The sequence below is a fragment of the Centruroides sculpturatus genome, unplaced genomic scaffold (assembly GCF_000671375.1).
Source record: "Centruroides sculpturatus isolate CEXI.00-Female unplaced genomic scaffold, Cexi_2.0 scaffold764, whole genome shotgun sequence".
Lineage (NCBI taxonomy): Eukaryota > Metazoa > Arthropoda > Arachnida > Scorpiones > Buthidae > Centruroides > Centruroides sculpturatus.
In genome coordinates, this window is record NW_019384991.1 from 335,426 (window position 1) to 358,108 (window position 22,683).

Genomic DNA, 22,683 nt, shown 5'->3' on the forward strand with positions numbered 1-22,683 from the left:
AAAAAAAACAAAATTACTTTCTAAACAACCTAATAATTTTTTGTGGGCTCGTTGATTTCTGTTCTCTGAAGTTTTGTGAGTGCTTTTCTGAACTTTTTATTTAAAAAAGAAACTGGTAATATTATGGAGCCTAAAAAGAGGAATGTCAAGAACTATAACCAAGTAAGAGATAATAGCCAAGGTAGAAAGTGGGCACAAGTCTGATGTTGCTAGGCAGTATGGCTTGAACAGGTCTACAGTAGGCACAATCTTACCTATGAAAGATATATCAAGAAGTCTCAAGTTGCTAATGGAGTAATGAAAATCACATCTTAGAAATAAAGAGCATTTTAGAGCTCACAATGGAACCTGAAACTGATCTGACGACTGAAGAATTCCGAGAACTCTCAAATGAAGAATACCAAGAAACTCAGCGAGATGTGTTTTCTTTTGAAAAAGAGGAAGGCGAAAGAGGACCAATGTCGACATCTGCTACTAAAGATCTTTTGAAGAAGTGGGAGGATGTCAGAACAATGATCATCCAAGTGGCATCCAAACCAGAATAATGTTAATTGGGGTTGGGGATCTCTACAATTGCAATGCTATTAATTACTTCCAAAAAATTCTGAANAGAGGACCAATGTCGACATCTGCTACTAAAGATCTTTTGAAGAAGTGGGAGGATGTCAGAACAATGATCATCCAAGTGGCATCCAAACCAGAATAATGTTAATTGGGGTTGGGGATCTCTACAATTGCAATGCTATTAATTACTTCCAAAAAATTCTGAAGAAAAGAGAAAAGCAATCGACTTGGACAGATTCTTTAACCCCCACAAACAGAAAAAAAACGTGACTAATAAAAATGCAAGACTGCTTATATATATGTATATTTACTATTACATACAAATAAATATAGTAAAAAATTATATATTTTTTATTTTTTAGAGTTTCCAAAATAAATTAATCAAATTCCGATAAAACCTATGGTAAATCGATAATCGGTTAAAGAACAATTCAGATAACGAACAAAGTCTTGGAATGGATTATGTTCATTAACCAATCACCCACTGTATATTGCACAATTATTTTCATGTTTTAACGTACTTTGAATTAATTAAAATTAATATTTTATTATAACTGCAGTATGTATCTTATTACAAATTTCTATAATATATGTGAAAAAAACGATATGATTGCTATTGTATATTCGAATATAAATTTGTATATGGATATTCCCAATGGAAGCGCTGTATTGTCAAATACGGAACAGCTTTCACGACGAAAATATTTGAATGGTGTGAAGCATTCCAATTATAAGCATTCACGCATGCACTTTACAGAGCACCAACCTCACACGGTTTAGCTGGTGGAAGCTACACACCAAAATATCATATAACACTTCCAATGATTCTATCCAGGACCAGTTCCAAGCTGTTAGCCGCCTGCATGCTACATATTTGGCAGCCCTTGCCCCATTATGTGAATTGCAAGTAGATTTATAACTTAATCCAACCGATAGGAATTTACTGGTATGTTTTTATGATAATTCTGTATAATTGGCAAAAGTTCAAAAAAAAATCCATTAAAATATTTGATATTTATTCTGCTTTCCCATCTTGTATCACTTACAGATTTCAATGTTAAACTAATGATATTACAATTTAGTATGTCACAACTATAAGGGGATGCAAAAAAATTCTTGTACAATATTAAAAAATTAACTGCTACTTTGGCAGCATCATTTACAACTAAATTTAATGAATTTTTGTACCTTGTGCATTTCACACAAGGTACAAAAAAGTTCTAGAATTTATTTTCCTTAAATTTACGATTTATGTATCCATTGTCATAAAAATTTGTCTTTCCACTTCTTTCCCAAGACTACAAATATTCAAGTACAAAGTAACTGGTTTAAACTTATTTCTATTTAAGAAGTAAAATAATTTAGAGATTAGGGAATTAGGGACATAAATAAAACCCTGCCAAAAGAGCAGGAATTTTATTTAAAAGCTTAACCGAACCAATCTCTAGCCGAGTACAGTGGGGACTGATTTCTTGGTAATATTAAATGTAATAAAGACAGAAATTTTTCCAGTTCAATGAGAGTGACCAAAAAGTTGTAAATTTTGGAAATTTCTGTGGACACGTGGTCCTAAAATGAATTAGTTAATAAATTGTCTGTCATTTGTTTTCTAAGTTTAACATATTTAGATTTTTACAGCTATGGCGAGAAACATTTAAAATTTACAACAACCCTGTCATGTCCTTTGTGATGCGACAAAAGAGGCATTTCACATTGACTGGTATCAGCACCCTCCTGATTTGGCAGCCTGCATGCATGCACACACTGCACACCTACCGGGACAGTCTCCAATTCCATCCATTAGCCACTCATAGGGAGCTATTTGACTAAGTGGATTGTTTTAAGATTTAAAAAGTTCAGAATATTTTATATTTTTATGTATGTTTCTTTACAAAGCTATATTTAATTATTATTTTCTATAAAAATATATTCATACAATTGAACAATATTTTGTACCAAGTATGTATATCTATCACACATCTTATTTCACCAAGCAAGTTTTTATAATTTTTTAAAAAGAGACTTCATAACCTGCATCAGTGGTGAGTGTTCAGCCCAAATTGATTCAAAGAAATTATCTCAAAAAACTAAACTGATAAAAAAGTTAGGCAAAATTCAAATACACATTAACAGTACTAATTTAACCTGGATTCAACTCATTCAATTATTTAAACAAATAAAAGAGCACAATATTTAGAAATATTCAATAAAATAAAACATAGCAAACAAACAAACAAAAAAAAACCTCTGAAAATGCTGTATGAAGCATGTATACAGTCAAATTACAATTCAGTGGTTTGAAACACTACCCCAGAGTATTATTTACATAAACTGCAATTAATAAAAAAAAATCAGTTCCTATGTATTTTGCTAAATAAAAGTCCTTTTGAGTCTGTAATTAGTTGTTTCAAAGTTAAATGATTACATAGCATATGTCTAGTATATGTAAAAATTTATTTATTTTTTCACAGATGTAATTATAAAACAAAAAATTTTTTATTCTTTTTCAATTCTATTAAGAATATAATAAAAAGTCAAGCTATTCTACAAGAAATTCTGATAATAAATTAGTCACAAAAAATAGATTAACTTTTGGTCAGAAGTCTTATAGAAAATGAAGTAAACGCTGAAACATTCATTCCAGATATTAAAAAAATCTGATTGATTAGCTCTCATTTAAATGAAAACTATATTGTATATTTGATATTTGGTAAACAGATTACTAAGAAAATGTTAACAATTTTGTTAAAATGGATGTTAATTGTTGGAATTATATATTATATTGAACAAAATATCCAGTTAATAACAACGACATATTGGGTAATTGCAATTGAAATGGCCACTTTTAAATAGTTAAACTTCCCAGCCTTTTAGTTCAACTTTTTTCCATGCAACCAGTCTTACATGTTTGCAATTGGAAGAGCACACATATAATATGTGAATAAAAAATGTAATCTCATTTATATTGTGAGTACCACACGTTTAAAGAGTACTTTTTCTGATGGCACAAAAAAAAAAAAAAAATAAACTAATTTTCTTTTACAAGTATAAACAGGGATATAATGCAGCTGAAGCAACCTGTAATATCAATAAAACTTTTGATGAAAGTTTTGTGAGTGAGCAGGCCACCAGGTAATTGTTCAAAAAATTTCATTCTGGGAATGCGAATCTTCAAAAATCAGAACTCAGATCATGATCAAATCAGATCACCAGCATACTGTCCGAAAAACTGCAAAAAGGCTGAATACACTGGACATTGTTCAACCATCTTTTAACATGTAAACGTGTTAGGGAAAGTCAAGAAGCTCGACAGATGGGTACCACACAAACTCAGTGAGAGAGATAAGGCACAGCATTTGGAGGTCTGCAGTTCTTTAATTACAGTGAAACCTCNCGCACTAATAACAAAATAACGTACAGTAGGCCAAGATCCATTTACGGCTTACTCCGAAACGGGAAGGATGGGATTGACTTGAAGGACGCACCGGGGGTGTATTCTATACCCCTTTGGGATGACAGATTTAATAATAAGTTAGTATATGTGGGCTCAACCAAACGCTCCTTTCGCAAACGTCTTAAGGAGCATAAGTATGATATTGATAACAATAAACACTCCACCACACTTTCAACAGTAGTCACGGAACCTGGAATTACGGTGGATCTGCATAATGCCAGTCTAGTTAGGCTATCACACCGTACTGACCAACTAAGAAATATGGAGACCTTAGAAATTTATAAAACGGGATTAAACAATACATGTATTAACTCCAGAGACGCAGTCAACATCTCTAGTGCATGGAAGTTTTGCTATGAAGGAACACCCCACACATAATTAGGTGTAATGTGGTTTTATTGCAAGCGCAAGTTGCGCGTGCTTTGACGACATCGCTACAAGAGCGTGGTGTTCTATTTTTGATATTAACGTTGACGTTCGAAGACTTGAATCGCATTTATTTGGTTCCTGTTCGATTTTGCACTGTTTGAATTTTTATAACGGTGGCCTGATGAAGACCCTGGTAGGGTCGAAAACGTTTGCTTAAACGAGTATCACTGGAGATTTGGAAGGTTTTTATACAGGTAGAAGGAAGTATATTACCTCCAGTATTTGATAGGAAGTTCAGTTGACATGACTTTCAGTTTGCATCAGAAGTTTGTATATAATTAATCAGGGTCTCCTGCCCCTAAGGTTTCCATATCTGGTCTTGTCTTTCATCTATCTAATTCCATTCTCGAGATTAATTAAGGAAAGATGGATGACAGTGGGAATTTAAAGGTCTACAATTTTTTCAAGTTGCAGCCTAACTAGAAGAGTTAAGAACAATTTTCCAAACACGCTAACCAGAGCAATGTGTCTATAGTTTGTTTGTTTTTTTTTCTTTGTAAATCATTTTTAAGCAGACAAGATTATGGAAAAGTTACCTTAAACAAAATGCATTAAAAACAAACAGAATGTCATTAAGAAGCTTAACAACAAAATGTTTTAACAAAAATGTTAAGCATTTCCTTGTTAAACCTTGTGGTGTTATTTGAACTTCTAAATGTACTCTCACTTGATTATTTGCATAAGCTTCTAAGATTTGGGGAGTGTGAAGCCCCAATACAGGAAATCCTTGTTAATTAGAACTCAAATAATTCAAAATCCCATTAGTTCATAACTGTACTTTGGTCCTGGCTGGAGATACAAAGATTTACATGTTAAGGAATTTAGTTACTTCAAAATATGGCTACTTTGAAGTGAAAATTCTGTTTGAATTGTGATATGCGTATGTTAACTCATTTGTTTAGATTGAAGTACTTCCATGCCATAAGAGAACAACAGACCAAGAACAACACTAATCTGTCTTTGCTTTTGTAGTAACATATTTTCAGGTGTCACCTTACACATGGACTATCCTTTTTTTTCCTCTCATCTCATAAAATATGGCTGGTTTTCAGGATTGCAAGATTGGGCTGCAAATAGTAAATTGAGATATTTGTAAGGCTTCATTTGAGTGGCTTATTACTTTTTGGGCCACTTTAAAAATAATTTTGGCTACATTTTGAGAAATTCTGCTTTAATTTTTATAAAATCTATCTGGCAACCTATGAGGTTTTCACCAGACAAGTGCTGTTTACCTGCAGTTTATGTATATTAGTACTAGCAGATGACTAGTATTCTTCATACATAGCCATATTCCATTTGCTTAATAAATTACATCAGTTACATGATATTTGGCATATTGTACAGAAATATGTAAATCTCAGATAATTTGAAGAAGTCTCAATTATTTTGTCCCCTGAATTTCAAACTAACAAAGATTTCCTGTATCACCTTTTGTATGTAACTGTTTCTTTGTGTAAAATTGTATGTAAAAACTGAGCCACACAACATCATGTATATTATATGTTTTTTCATTTAGAATTTTTTGCCAAAAAATTCAAATAAAAAAAAAACACAGTGGTACCTCAGGATACGAAATTAATCTGTTCCAAAATTCACGTCGTATCATGAAAATGTCATAAGGTGAATAATTTTTCCCCATNTACCACTACTCAAAAATGACTTCCTGTAACAATATAGCCTATCACTTTGAAAGTACAGAATTCTATAGAAGTATCAATATGTCATTTATTATGATAGTAGAAGTAGCCATTTGCAGGCATTTTAGGTATGTTAAACTTAAAGAAACATACACATCAACAGTTTTTTAGTATTTATATTTGACTGGATCAGTTGGCTATACAAGTTTTGCATTCAGTCCCTTCTACATTGCATTCTTCTTATGCAGTGATGATGTGAGCACCATTTTTTTTATAACTATTCCGGGACCTATATGCCATTTCAGAGTGAAAGAAATGCTAAAATAGCATATTTTGTCATTCTCTATAACTCTGTAATTAACATTGATGACCTACAGTATTTCCATTATAGCTTCTGTCTCTCACAACCTAAGGGGGAGAGGGATGATGATGATGATTATGATGATGATGACACTTTGTTTAATACAGGATTGACTTTGTATATGTTGAGAAAAGATTTACAATGGCTCACTATTCATTTTTGAAATAATCAGTTGGAATACTTTATCATGCTATATATTATATATAGTATGATAGTTAACAAAATCATTGTAATAAAACAGAGATTGAAATTTTTATGAGTTTCCACATCTCTTATTTACAGTATTTATAATATTTGCTTACCAAAATATATAAAATTGCAAAAAAAATAAAAAATACCATTTTTATGTTGCCAAATACAAAACTATTTGATAACAAAATTATGATCCATGTTTGTTTTTTCATGACTTTCAGTTTAAAAAGATATGAATTAACTTTAATAAAAATTTTTAATAGAAAAAACAAGAGAAACTTTAGAAAAAGACATAGATTTATTTGGTTTTACTCCTAAATTAGTCATACTTAAAGTATTTGCATTTCAAAAGTTATATGAAAACTACTTATATCTCATATGAAATCTTCATTAGCAAATATTTTAAAATTGTATCTTATTCTGTCTTCAAGTGTTAATCAACTAAACATTAGCGAAAAGTTATTTTAAGATCAATAATAAAACTAAATAAAATGTTAACATATTTTAGATATAAAATTTTATAAGTTCATAATATCCTCACATTGTATTTTTCATCACTTGCATCAAAATTTTTTTTTTAGTATTGAATGTCTTTTATATAAAATATTAATGTTGAATTGTGTAGTTTTCTAATAGCTATATACAGTAAGACCCCGCTTAACGCGAGGGATGCATTCCTAGACGACAAAGTACTAAGCAAAACAGCATTAAACAAGGTCATTTTAACATAGAGTAAATAGGAAAAGGGGAACATGCGAATAAAAATAAGCAAATTTTTGTTTTGATTTGCATAAAATTGTGTGTTAAAAAAAACAAACATATGCACACAGAAATTTAAAGTTCATTTTTTGTGATGAAGGTCCTGGCTCTTCTGAAATTCTTGTTTTTTGTGATAAGTAATGTAGTTTCATTTGTTGCTTTCTTTTTCTTTTCTTAAGCAAATGTCGGTGACAAAAGATCGCATCCAAAACGCCTTGTCTTGCACTCCTTTCAAAATCTGGATCATTCACTACAATTTGATCAATGATTTCGGTTATTGTTATCAAACTTTTACTAAGGAAATCTGTAGAGAAATTCTTTGGGTACTTTGTTTTTAGAATCTCTATTTTCCAGTTCCACATGGATTCCTTATTCTGCCAGTTCTTGAAGGTTGTTATTGGTAAGGCTTTCACCAAAAACCTGCAGTAACTCCTCAATATCCTGCTCGTCTACATCTCCTAGTTCTCCTGTATCGATTAGATTGACAATTTAGTCAACCTAATCGAAACAGTGATAGACTCTTCTCATTGAGAATTCTTGGATACCTTTAGTCATAACTTCTTCACACACTGTTCATGCATTTATCAGTTAATTCTTGCCAAGCAAAGTCGACATATCCTATGTCATCCATGATGATATATTTTTTCCAAAATTGCATAAAACAAACAACATTTAAGGGAAGTACAATGCTATGATGAATTGCCATCTTTTGCTGATTGGTTCATGTTTTGGGAATAATTGTATTATATACGAATCAATGAAATGCTGCAATAATTTGAATCAGCATAAATTTTGAGTGTTTTTTTAGGCTTCAAGCAGACCACGTTATATTGAATCAGCGTTAAGCGAGGTCTTACTGTATAACCAGTTTGTACTAAGATAGTTATGCTCATGCAAAAATTCTTTTGAAACTGTTGATGTATACTATAGTCAACTTGTTTTCAAATGTGGATGCATAATTTCATAATTTTTGTCTTAATAAAGTGAAAGTGAAAATTGTAAAATTTTCAATCTTTACTGAATTTTTGTTCAGTCATTTGGCTCTCTGTACCTTTTCAAAATTACAAATTGACATGTAACATCATCTTTAATTGAAAAAAAAAAATAAAAGAATTGCTAAATTAAGCTAACAAAAATCTTTTTGATATTAAAGAAATGTTTTTGGACTATTTCATTATCCAGCTTATTTATCTGCACCTACTTTTATTTTTCATTAAATTTGGTGCTAAGTTTCAGATTTTCATCTTGAATTGAGTCAAAAATATAATATAAACTACTATCAGAAATTAATTAGAAAATCCTCACATTTTGAGATAATGTAGATTTACATAGAACAAGCATTATATATATACACTAGCTGTTACTCGTGGTTTCGCTCGTGCGGATTTTGCAAGCAAACCCTATTTACATTCAATATTTCAACAACCATAGTAATTGTTATTTAACATCTACTGCTGAGAATCAAATGAACTGTTTTAATTTGATAAATTTTCTGGAACGTTTACAATCGATCTATAATCGAGCCAATATGCAAAAAGAAATTCAAATTTAAAACGATTCGAACATTTGTTTAAAAAATATTTATAACAATGTCTGAAATGTTGTCAATTTAATACTCCTAAGTACCCAATGAAGACTAAATGTAATTAAAAAGAAATAAATTGCATTTAAAATAGTACAGTAGAAGCCGTTCTTCAGGTTAAGCCTTAATGCTCTCTCTTTCCCCCCGCGGAGGAATTTCGAAAAATCACTTCTTTGTGTGCGTTTTCATGGCGTACCCCAACTGTGTACCAAATTTCACCCCTAAATTCTGGAACATTCTAATTGAAGCGTTACACATTTTCGAAGTCAACCACTTTCAAACCCCATCTCTCTCTCACCCTTATAGCTATCAGGACGCAACCACCATAGTGCACGATGGGAGACTTGGGGCTACTACCAAAACCAAACACCATTCATGTGCGATGTGTAGTTTTGGCTGCATAGTGACGTATAGGCACAAACACGTCCATTTTTATATAAATGTATAAAACTGACTATATAATTTCTTCAAATTAATACAAAGTGAATATTCAAATTATACATTTGTGACTAAATAGTAATTTTCAAAAATATTTTTTACTTTATCAATAAAGTATTGTTAAAACATTTTATATAAATTGATTGATCACATTTCATATAGAAAATATTTCTAGAATATCTTATCATTCTATCTTTAGTTATGTGAAAATCAAACTAGCTGGAACTGAAAATTTGAGATGTAACTAAAAATAGATTGATAAAATGTTCCAAAAATATTTTCTATTAAAAAATCAATAAATTTCTACAAAGCTTTAGTAGTGTTTTGCAGATTAATTTGGATGAAGTGGAATTTGTAATTTAATTGCTAATTTTAAACATTAATGAGATTTTTAATCTTTCTATGTGTATTTTTAATTTTTGAATTTATTAAGTTTTAATGTTTAATTATTATAATAATAATTATCATATGATGTGATGCAAATTCTTTGGTATTTTGATAAAAACAATTATGTTATATTTATTTAACATAATGTTATCTTATAATTAGTTAGATGAAATTGTTATCAAACTTTTTATAGGTATTACAAAAAAAATAGAAACTAATTTATTGGTTTATTGAACTGTAAAATTTAAAATCTGCATTAATTTTTTTTAATCAGAAATTAAATAGACTGCTTATATAAGGAAGTCATCCTGGAGAATTTTATAATGAACTATATTATATTTTGTTATTTTTAAAACAATTTGCAGCAATTTGTAGTCTTTTCATCATTGATATTGTCTCTGGTAACATTATTTATAAAATCATTAGTGTTAATATTATATTTAACATCAACTAAAATACCCTAAAATCTTGGCTATAGGCTGCTCTCATGTATAAGCTGCAAAAGGGAAAATTATGAAAGAATGCTGACTTTTTCATATATAAGCCACAGCCTACAACCAATACAACCAAGAATTGCTCATATGACTCCAGAATAAAAACCAATACAAAAGGAACAGTATCAACAATTAACATTATATTGTTAGAAAGTAGACAAAATTCCAGGGCTGTGGAGTTATGTAAAAATCTACCGACTCCCAACTTTCATCTGACTCCAACTCTGATCAGAGGTAGACTTATTAACAAAATAGGCACAGGAATTCTGATGTCACCATGTGAGCTCAGAATAAACGCTTCAATAAATAGCTTTAATAAAGATAGAATGTAGAAATTTTTTATTCTAAAGCCAAAAGACTCCTATAAGTAATGACATATTCAATATATAAATATGTATTTAATAATTTTTACTTTTCTGGCTGTTATATATAACAGAGAGAAAGTGTAGCAATTGGTTAAAAATGACCCCCTTCCCAAATTTTTACATTTTTGGACTCAGGACTCCTTGAAATGTCAAGATATGCAAAAGATTCTGGGTTTTTTCTGTATGTGTGGACAATTGTACACCTATACAACGAATGTCTGAGGACAGGATTCTTTCCAGTTGCATGGAAAAAAGCAAATATCAAATTGATTCCAAAAACACAGAATGCCAGCAAACCTGAAGACTTCCGCCCAATTAGCCTTCTCCCAGTCTTGGGGAAGATGCTGGACAGGTTTATCATTAAAAGAATTAATTGGCACCTAAATACGACCAAGAAAAGCATCTACAAACAATACGGGTTTAAACCTGGGACTTCAACAATTCATGCAATCTTAAAAGTTACAGACTTTATACATAAATCATGGGAACAAGGTTGACAAATCATGCTCATTAGGATTGATTTCAGAAAGGCTTTTGATAATTTATGGTGGACGAGTGTAATAAACCGGCTAATAAAAACAAAATGTCCAAGCAACATAACAAACCTAATGAAAAATTATTTATCTAAAAGAACGGCAGGCTTTTATACCAACAACATCAAAGTGGAAGTAGAAGTAACAAGAGGGTGCCCGCAAGGGTCCAGATGTGGACCAGGTGTTTGGAATTTGGTCTTGGACGAACTCCTAGAGCAACAAGAGGACACGGAGGAATTAAGAATACAGGCATACGCAGACGACACTCTGATTATGGTCGCACACAAAAATTGCGATCGGGTGGCAGAAATTGCAAATAACACACTGACTAAAATTTGGACATGGAGCAACAAACACAGATTACCAATAAACTACGAGAAATGCGAGGCTATCGTAATAACCAGAAAGAATAAAAGAAGTCAATTGAAAAGAGCAATTGGAGTGAAAATACATGGGAAAGGGATAAAGAATGTGCAACAAATGAAATACCTGGGCATCGTGTTCAATAGGACCCTAAATTGGCAGCATCACATCAACTATGTCTGCAACAAAGCCACAGAAAGATCCAACCAGCTAAGCAGCATAACTAGGAATACTTGGGGTCTTCACCCGAAGCATACCAAAACAATTTACTTACAGGCTATAGAACCTGCAGTGCTCTATGGAGTTCAGATCTGGAATGCAGCTCTAGATAGAGTTCACGTAAAAAGAAAGCTATTATCAATTCAGAGGAAATCAGCGATTAGGATTTGTAGAGCATATCGAACATCGCCAACAGATGCCCTATTAGTCATTTCAAACCTTACGCCTATACATCTAAAAGGAAAACAGATAATCTGGGAGTGGACGCTTTTTAATAAGAATTTCGCTGATATATCGGAGTCTGATATAGAACAACTANTCTGGAATGCAGCTCTAGATAGAGTTCACGTAAAAAGAAAGCTATTATCAATTCAGAGGAAATCAGCGATTAGGATTTGTAGAGCATATCGAACATCGCCAACAGATGCCCTATTAGTCATTTCAAACCTTACGCCTATACATCTAAAAGGAAAACAGATAACCTGGGAGTGGACGCTTTTTAATAAGAATTTCGCTGATATATCGGAGTCTGATATAGAACAACTACAGAAAAGGGGCAACCTGCCACCAGACAATACAAAGGACATCTCTCGTTTCATTCAAAGTATAGACCATAAATTAAAAAACAAGGATTTACAGATCGACCCCAGGATGAGGTGCCCATACAAAGTCCTGTTGGAATACGATAATACCACAAATCAAGAAAACGAGCAGCTAATAACAATATACACAGACGGATCAAAGGACAACCAGGGAGTAGGATCTGGACTCATAATCAAAAAAGGAAATAAGACAATGTATCAGGCAGCTTTCAGGCTGACAAATGAATGCACCATAACCCAAGCCGAGTTATGGGTGATCTATAAGGCCATCTCATACATAAAACAACTAAATTTGACAATGCCAAAAAAGATAACCATTTTCACAGACAGCAAGGTTGCCTTATATATTCTTAAAACAATCAAAAACAGCTCGGCACTCGCAGTGGATCTAATTGCTCTTGCCCATGACCTTGGACAGCAATTTGAAATCTTGTTCCAATGGATACCAAGTCACAGTGGTTATAGGGGCAACAAACTTGCTGACAAATTGGCGAATAAAGCAAGGACAAACTCAAACATTACATACACTCGTTTCCCAGTTAATCATGTGTACCGCTATATAAGACAAGAAATCAGGATCCTATGGCAAGGGGAATGGGACAAGTCAAACACCAGAAGACAGTGCTACAAATTTATTCCTTCAATCGAAAGAAGACAAAAAACAAAAGTTTCTACCCAAGCTACGAACTCACACAATGTCTCAGTGGACACGGGGCATTCAATGCCTACTTAGAACGCTTCAGGAAGAAGAACTCCAACAAGTGCGATGTCGACATAAATTCTGAAGACACTGTAGAACATCTGATCTACGATTGCACCAAATACAGAGACCAAAGACTAAAACTGATGGGGACTTGTCTCAGGGAAGGTTTCAATTGGCCTCCCGGTGAGCACAATTTCATCGACAACAAAAATTTGATGAAAGCCATCATCAAATTTATTAAGGAGAGTAAGGCTCTCGATCCACCGAGTGGCTCTTCCAACGATGGAGTAAAACACTGTTAACGTTGGATATATGTACATACGTTCAAATCTAATTGTTTTCTGATTTTAATAAATGCAAGGCGGCGCTCATGGGTTCCCATGGAAGGGCTCTGGGCTATCTCTTATTTCACACTGTCCTATCTATCTTTATTTCCTCTTCCTCCTAATCATCAACTCTCCTAAACTCTTCTTTCATATTCTTACAGGGCAAAGTCCTAGCTAAAAGGATAGTCCTTCTTAACTGTAGAACAAGAACAAGATGTTAGATTGTGTGGGGGGCATGATTTGGTTCACTCTATTTTAAGCTTACTAACTTTAGGATGTGTGGTTTTTAATCGGAGTTGGATGGTTTTGCATAGGAGTTACTAAGCTTCAAAATGGTTGAACTAAATTGTGCCCCCCACACATCCTAAAATCTGTGCATATAGAAAAACCCCAAATGTTTTTGCTCTTCTCTATGTTTTAAGGCTTTCAGAGTCCAAAAGAGTAAAAATCTGGAATGGGACTGATTGGCATCTTTCCTTTGTTATAGGCCTATGCTGTATAACAGTCAGGAAAGTAATGACAAACATGATTCTGATTATTTAAAAAAAAAAATACAAAATAAAAATGATTTTAAAAAATTAATTAAACATTAAAATTTGACACATCCGCTTAATATATAAATTCATATTTATTGACTTGTTTGATGATGGCAGTGGTATTTGGTAAGCATGTATAAATAAAAACAGTAAATACATTTGTACACAAACAAATTAGTTTAATAAAAATGAACATAATATATGAGTATATTACGTAATATATAAGTATGCACATACATTAAACTAAATCAAGGATAAGAAATATAACATTTAGACTGATAAAGAAAAAGGTTGCTTATTTTGATTAATTTATTATTTTTCATCTGTTTATAAACTGACTTAATTCTTTAAAAAAAAAAGAATCACATCTATTAAGTCAGCATTTGTGGAAGGAAGCTCTTAAATCAAATTTTATAATTTTAAAGCAGAAAATAAATGCCCTACTGAAACTTGGGTTGGTGGTAATGCTGTGACAGTCAATGCTGTATCTTAGATAACGTCTGGATAGTGTAGTACAGTAGACCCTCCCCCTATAATACAGTAGATACATTCCATTTTGTGTGTGTTCGAATTTTATGATCACTTAAATACATGAGCCAATCACAGCCCGGCATGTATGCAGTTTAGGGACTACAGCTGTTTGAAATGTTTTCTTCCATAAAATTAAGATTCTAGACTTATTTGACTCAAAATTTCCAAAACACATATAATTTTTTTGGGAATAATCTATATAAACTATGCTATAAACAAAACATTGTAAGATTACTTACCGAGTGTGCACCATTTGACAACACCATTGCTTAAGCTTGTTTTCGTCGCGGAGTGGCACATCAAACGGCGAGCGTGTGTTTTCTGATAAGTTATTTTTCTGTGAAAAATTTGCTGAACCTTGGAGACATCATTAATATAAATATAATTTTTATGGCCGTTAAATAATAATTGGTTTTTAGTAGGTCCGCTGCTCATTTAAACTCAACGGTTTGTGCAATATCCACTATTGGTCTAGATTTGACCAATCCTGTCACGACATGAGTCAGCAATGATATTTTACTGTATTATATGAGTCTGTTTTAGCGTGTTTATATGAATACAATCACAATTTTTTTGCCGTTATATACGAATCTGTATTATACAAACTCGTTTTACAGGGGGGTCTACTATATTGCTGTTTTTAACATCCAAATTTGAAGAATGATCATTAAAAATGCATTGTAAAAATCATCTTTAAATTTTGTAAGATTTACTTTTCTGTCTGTGTTCATTAAAACTCAAGCTTAATATTGAGGTAGAGACAAGTTTTATTTAAAAAAAAGTTGTGAATGCTAATAACGAGTAAAATATTCATTGTCTGACCACACTGGAGATACACATATGATTCCTTCTATGTTTCCACCCTGTCAACCTTTAATTAAGAAGCAAACTTTAATAGCATTAATGTCCCTTTATACATAAGCTACTGTACCAAATTTCATTTCTTAAACTTTACCCATTCTGAAATATTGTTTAATATCTCAGAACAAAGAATAAAGAAACTAAACAAATTAGACACCAACACACATGTGCGCACAAATTTCTCTTTCTTTAATTGACACTTTTTGGGTTCAGGAGGTCTCCAAATGTGTAGATTTGTAAAAAAATTTTACACAGTCCAGTACCTTTCCATTTTGTATATATAACAAGTTGAGAAAGTAAAGAGGAGTTGGAGTTGGTGGATTTTTGGCAACTCCAACTGAAACACCAAAACTCCATGACTCCAACTCCACAGCTGTGCAAAATGCAGAAATTAAACATATAATCATAGTTTTTGATGTAATGCCAACAGTTTCACAATTTTTGAATAAAAACTGACATCTGTGAGATATCACACAATGTAACTCGTTTCATTTTTTGTGCACCCTGTGGAGAAGGATATATAACCTCACATAAACCAGCTTGCTGGCATTCCCCTGAGATAAACCAGCATTCCAGTTTTTACCATACAGAAATATCTGATTTCATGGTCTCTCCTAGATAGACTGACATGTCAGAAAATCTGCAAAATATGGTAGTAACAAAACATTCTTAATTTTTCTTTGATAGGTGAACAGTCATGGTCCTTGCTTATTAAACTTTTCTGTTAACAAAATAACAATGCCAAGTTGGCATTGCTACTTGAATAGTGGAGAATAGAATGGAAAATTCTTATGATGATGATAATATTGAGTTGTTTGGAAAGTAATTTTATTTTTTTTACCATTGGACAGATTAGTTGTATTTTTCCCATCATTTTCATTCTAAACCGTATTATCATTATATATTTTGACAGCTAGCATTTTAAGGCTTATTTGTAAAAATTTTTGTTTGATTTTGTGTAATTGTTTATTTTTTGTGTCCCATCAAATATGGAAGATCGAAAGCAGCATTTTTGGCATATTTTGCTCTTTTATTACCAAAAGGGTAAGAATGCTGTTCAAGCGAGAAAAAAATTGTGTGACATGTATGGAGAAGATGTATTGACAGAACGACAGTGCCAAAACTGGTTTAGAAAATTTCGTTCTGGCAATTTCATATTGAAGATGCACCACGTTCTGGATGGCCAGTTGAAGCCAATGAAAACGAAATAAAGGTACTGATTGAATCAAGTAACAAACACCTTATTCGTTGCCAAGGGAGTTTATTAAAATCTAACGTTTTCGATCTACTCCATAGATTATCCTCAGGTTGAAACATTCGAATTTGGAATAACAAAAAATAGAACACCAAATTCAAAGAGATAAATACCAACAACTTAGTAACTAATTAAAATAAAAATTAAAGCGTAAAAATATATAAATGTAAAATGCTTTAATTTTTATTTTAATTAGTTGCTACGTTGTCGATATTTATCTCTTTGAATTTGAATTTGGTGTTCTATTTTTTGTTATTCCAAATTTGAATGTTTCAACCTGAGGATGATCTATGGAGTAGATCGAAAACGTTAGTTTTTAATAAACTCCCTTGGCAAAGAATAAGGTGTTCGTTACTTGATTAACCGATTTATGTATGAAAAAATAGTTTAACGTATCCGATGTTAAAATTTTTCTCCGTTGCGTGTCGCTTCGCATTGAATTTTCGTCGATGTTAAGCCTAACAAAGACTATTGTATCATTAAAAATTATTTTTTTATNAATAACAACACGTGAAATCACTAAGAGATTAAATTTGTCAAATTGAACTGTTTATGATTACTTGAAACAAATTGGTTTCGTTTCAAAGCTTGATTTATGGGTTCCACATGTTCTTAAAAAGAGATGCTGTCATTGGTGGGATTTTAAGGAATTTTTTTTTTGAGCTTTTACCACACAATTTAACAATTGATTTGAAAGTGTACTGCCATCAAATAAACAAATTGAGTAATATCATCAAACAGAAAAGGCAGCCAGAATTGATCAACAAAACAGGTGTAGTGTTTTACCACGATAATGTCAAATATCACACAAGTTTGCTAACTCATCAGAAACTGTTATAACTTAGATGGGACATGCTATCACAGTAACCATATTGGCCAGATCGAGCACACTCAGATTATTACTTGTTCCGGTCTATACAAATTTTTTTTAACTGTAAGACATTTACTTGAAATGCAATGTCAAAAATCACTTGGATCAGTTTTTTGTAAGCAATGATCAAAACTTTTATGAATGCGAAATCATGCTACTACTAGAAACGATGACAACAGGTAATTGACCAAAATGGTTGATATATAATTCAATAAAATATTTATTTATTATAAAAATATTGTGTTTTTTTTTACGGAAAAGAACAAAATTACTTTCCGAACAACCCAATAATTCCTAATTATAGCATAGTATTGCCCAATTAGTTTGGCTGATTGTTGGATGATTAATAATACATAGTTATTGAGATGTTTATATGTATATAGAATGTTTGCTTTTTAGTTGAGTTCTTGAAGATATATATTAAAGCTTAAATATTATAGAGAATTCAATTTTGTTGAATTTGTGTTTTGTTAATTTACTATTTTTCAAGTGCTCACCAGTGGCGAAGTGGTTTCTGTACCCTGAACACCGGGAGTTCAGTTGTGGGTTTGCACCTCACTCAGATGGGCTGGCTGCGTGGAGATTTATGGGTTTTCTCTACGTCTGTAATGCCTAAATAGGGGCCAGTTTCCCTTGAAAAGACTTCCTGGAAGATATCCCCCCTTGGTAGATTGCCCAAGTGTTGCATTGCCATAACTTAACAAACAAACTATTTTTCATAATCATTTAAAAACATTTTCTCTACTTTTTATTCACTTGTAATTTCTTGTTTATGATCTTTGAATAACTTTACAATTAACATATTAGTAGTATCTGATAAACTTGTTTATATTTTTTACTAAGACTTCTATTTTATAGAATGTATGTAGTAAATATCTCATGAAGTAAATTTCAAGAAATAGGTAATACAGTATTTATATTTTATTAACAGTATAATCTATTACTCAAATGATGTAATTATTCAGATGTTAGACATATTGATTTTAATTAGTTTATATCAAATAAGTCATAAAATGAATTGTGTAATTTTTATTATTAGTTTTTATTATGAATATTAATAATTTTAAGTGTTGTTAATAAAAGCTACTTAAATTCTTGAATAGCTGATTTAACTTAAATTTTCTTACTTAGATAAAAGCAAGACAAATATTTGTCAAGAAGAAGCTCATTTAAAGGATCAGTGCTCACCTAAAGAAAATCATACAATTCCTAATATTTCTCTCCAATATTCAGTTAGTAAACAAACAAGTGAGATTGAAAAAACTGTACCTGTTAATGTTAATAGTGACAAAAATGTACATTCTGTTCATTGTGAAATATCAAAGAGAAGAAGTGAAATAAAAGACACCACTACTAGTGAGCAAACATCATTTCCAACTTTTCCTGAAAGGAGTAAATCTTCAACTTTTACTAGTTATTCTGAAAGTATGGCAGCAAATGGTACAACAAGAAAACGTTTTGGTCCTTCTCATCATGCCTATGCATTCCCTAAAAAGGTATCTGATGCAGAAAGTCGTTCATATGGAAGGACCAAAGCAGATGCATGTCGAAGAAGTAGTTGCACACAGATGATGATGGAAACATTGCAACTCTCATCGTTAAGCTTAGCAAGTGTTCGACCTTTGATAATGATGATAGTTGCAGTTTTTATTCGAATATTGTTGTCATTAAGCAACAGTTTTTTTTTCCTTCCCCATGTAAGTTTTTTTAATTTATATTTTTATTACTGTAAATATTTTAAATATGTGTGAAATTTTAGAATTGAAAGAGTTTCACAACTATTCTTGATATGCTGCAGTTATCATAAAAAATTTATTAACATTAGAAATTTTAAAAAATATATTATCATATTTTCCTGTGAATAATCTATTTTTTTCCAACAGTTTTTCCTTTATTTAAACCCATTAATAGTTTGAAAATTATGAAAAATTCTTTATGCATCATATATTCATCTACCATTACAACTTTTTCAGAAATTACCAAAGACATATATAAGTATGCCTCACCTTTAGTTTGGTATTTTTTTCCATCAATCCACATCTAATTTTTATTACATTCCTACTTAAACTTGTGTAAGTCTAAACCAACTGCTTTATAAGATTGGTTTGACTTTTTACTAATGAATTTGGTTTTGAGATATTTATATTTAAACTTGTATCATGAAATCTGATAAATTTCTAGTGATTCCACCTTTTCTATATAATGATAGTCAGATAACTTTATTGCCTGGATCAAATCTTCAGTCATGTTTAATGTTGCAAATTCAACACTGATGATGATACAGTAATTAATTACTTTATTTACCACTTATTTATACTTCAATAATCATTCCTGCCAAAGGTCATACCAGCAGTGTTGCCACTCTAAACTTGCCTTAATCAATTAGTTCTTTAAACATTAAGCATACTGCAGATGATATTTACATTAAAATATTTTTCTATTTACTTATTTTCAAGTTTATTTATTAGCATTATTATTAATACATTTATGGTCTGTTTAATGAAAAACACTTCAAAATCAGTTTTGATGAATGGTTTATCAGTTTTATTGATGATTAATAAACATGATTTGATCATTTATAATGCTAGTAGGCTTTTATTCTTTTCATCATTGTTAAGTGAATTTTAACAACTAAACTAATTATATACATTTAAAATAATGTCTGTAGCTTAGTCATGCAGTGTTTTGTTTTGTTTACATGCAACAGCATTATTTTCTGAAAATGTAATTTGAAAATGTAGCCCTTGATTTTCTTATTAAAATAGAAATATTTCATATTAATCAAACTGTTTATTCTAAAGCCCATTGTGATAGTGAAGTAATAAAAACTACCTGCATCTTTGACTAGCTTTATCATAGATATTCTCACTTTATCTACATCTTTGGCTTTCTCTCTCAAGATTTGTATCACATTAGGTACTCTTCTAACATTATACATGTATTGGCAATTGAAAAACTTTATAGGTGAAAGCATCTAGTGTTACAAAATAGTTCCTTGTGGCATATGTATTGTACATACAAATTTGTGTTTATTTGTAGACACATAATTTTGCTTTATTCAGTAACTTGACTATAAGTAACTTATAGTCAATTTTTTAATTATTTTACAGAAATAAATTGCAGAAATTTATATTGTCTGTTTAATAAGGTATTATTAATTTATAATTAATGCTTCAAGGTATTATTAATTATAAATTAATAATACTTTGAAGCAGTATGCAATTTCTCCACAAAAGATTTTTGTTCATAAGCACCAAATATAAAAAAATAATGCACTAAAACAGAAATAGATAATCAAGATTTCAAAAATAAAAGGAACCTTTTTTTTCTATTTGTGCCTATGAGCAAAATTTTTTGTGCAGAAATTGCATACTGCTTCAAGTATTTCTTCTGTATATGTTGATGAGTTAACAAGAAAATAAATTAATAAATATCATAAAAATTTATTTTTAATAATTATATTTTCTTGGTTAAAAATCATCTCTGCAAAAATGTTTTGAAAACCCCATTATCCCTGACATTATCTTTTTCTCTATCTCCATTTTTTTTTTTAAATTTGAATTTGTTGGGAAGAATATTGATGATATTTTGATTTTATCTTTACTGATGCCATGTTTATATATGGTTTAGACATGAAAGTAGTGCAACTTTATTCTACTTGCACAGGTTCCCAAGTTGGCCACCAGATGCCTGCTAATTTATATTACCAATAGAAATTCTTCAGACATGGTTTTCAAATTGAAACTAGAAGTTTACCAATGACAATATAATAATCTAAATGTTCTTTGCTTTCAATCTACTAACTTTAGTGCAACGATTAAGGGTGCATTAATTATACTTTCTGTAACCTTCCTAGGAATTATTTTGTGTAGAAATAGAATTCTTTCCAATTCTTTATTTTTGTACATTGTTAGTGCAGAATGTGTTTGATGACTTGGTCTGTCAAGGTGTGAAAAACTTCTATTTTGTGACATTGTATATTATGATTTCCAGTATATATAAGAATCTACTGATGTAGGCTAGAAACATTCATTTTTGTTTAGAATGTTTGATCTGATTTAAAATCAGAAATAACTATCTAACTCCTGTTGTTAGCATCATCTAAAAAGAAAATATGGCAAATACTATCCTAAATAATTAGTAAATTGTATAAGTGTTGTGGAGAACATTCTATTTCACTTACCTTTTGATCCTTTAAATCCTAATCTCCATTCTACATTGACATTTTTTTAAAAGAATTGTCTAAAAGGATATATAAAGAGCATCTAATTATTATATCATATAGGAATTTGAAGTAATAATTAAAAAATTATTGCAAATATAGATCAAAGGGTCTTTACTGATGGATAGTGTGATGNTTTTTTTTTTAAATTTGAATTTGTTGGGAAGAATATTGATGATATTTTGATTTTATCTTTACTGATGCCATGTTTATATATGGTTTAGACATGAAAGTAGTGCAACTTTATTCTACTTGCACAGGTTCCCAAGTTGGCCACCAGATGCCTGCTAATTTATATTACCAATAGAAATTCTTCAGACATGGTTTTCAAATTGAAACTAGAAGTTTACCAATGACAATATAATAATCTAAATGTTCTTTGCTTTCAATCTACTAACTTTAGTGCAACGATTAAGGGTGCATTAATTATACTTTCTGTAACCTTCCTAGGAATTATTTTGTGTAGAAATAGAATTCTTTCCAATTCTTTATTTTTGTACATTGTTAGTGCAGAATGTGTTTGATGACTTGGTCTGTCAAGGTGTGAAAAACTTCTATTTTGTGACATTGTATATTATGATTTCCAGTATATATAAGAATCTACTGATGTAGGCTAGAAACATTCATTTTTGTTTAGAATGTTTGATCTGATTTAAAATCAGAAATAACTATCTAACTCCTGTTGTTAGCATCATCTAAAAAGAAAATATGGCAAATACTATCCTAAATAATTAGTAAATTGTATAAGTGTTGTGGAGAACATTCTATTTCACTTACCTTTTGATCCTTTAAATCCTAATCTCCATTCTACATTGACATTTTTTTAAAAGAATTGTCTAAAAGGATATATAAAGAGCATCTAATTATTATATCATATAGGAATTTGAAGTAATAATTACAAAATTATTGCAAATATAGATCAAAGGGTCTTTACTGATGGATAGTGTGATGAAACAGGTGAATGTTGATATTTGGATAATGGAGGACATTTACAAGAAT

The 22,683-nt window shown here is 31.0% G+C and overlaps 2 protein-coding genes across 2 annotated transcripts in view; both read left to right on the plus strand.

Moving 5' to 3' along the window:
• LOC111633028 overlaps positions 1–22,683 on the plus strand; it is a 40,349-nt gene that overhangs the window by 12,166 nt on the left and 5,500 nt on the right. The window contains exon 2 of the mRNA XM_023377552.1: positions 18,594–19,207. Coding sequence (XP_023233320.1) covers positions 18,594–19,207 — 614 coding nt within the window. The remainder of the gene's footprint in view (positions 1–18,593; positions 19,208–22,683) is intronic.
• On the plus strand, positions 10,062–14,044 carry LOC111633023. The gene is made up of 2 exons (XM_023377549.1): positions 10,062–11,886; positions 12,115–14,044. The coding sequence occupies exons 1-2, from the start codon at positions 11,166–11,168 to the stop codon at positions 13,110–13,112; spliced, it is 1,719 nt and encodes a 572-aa protein (XP_023233317.1). The 5' UTR covers positions 10,062–11,165; the 3' UTR covers positions 13,113–14,044.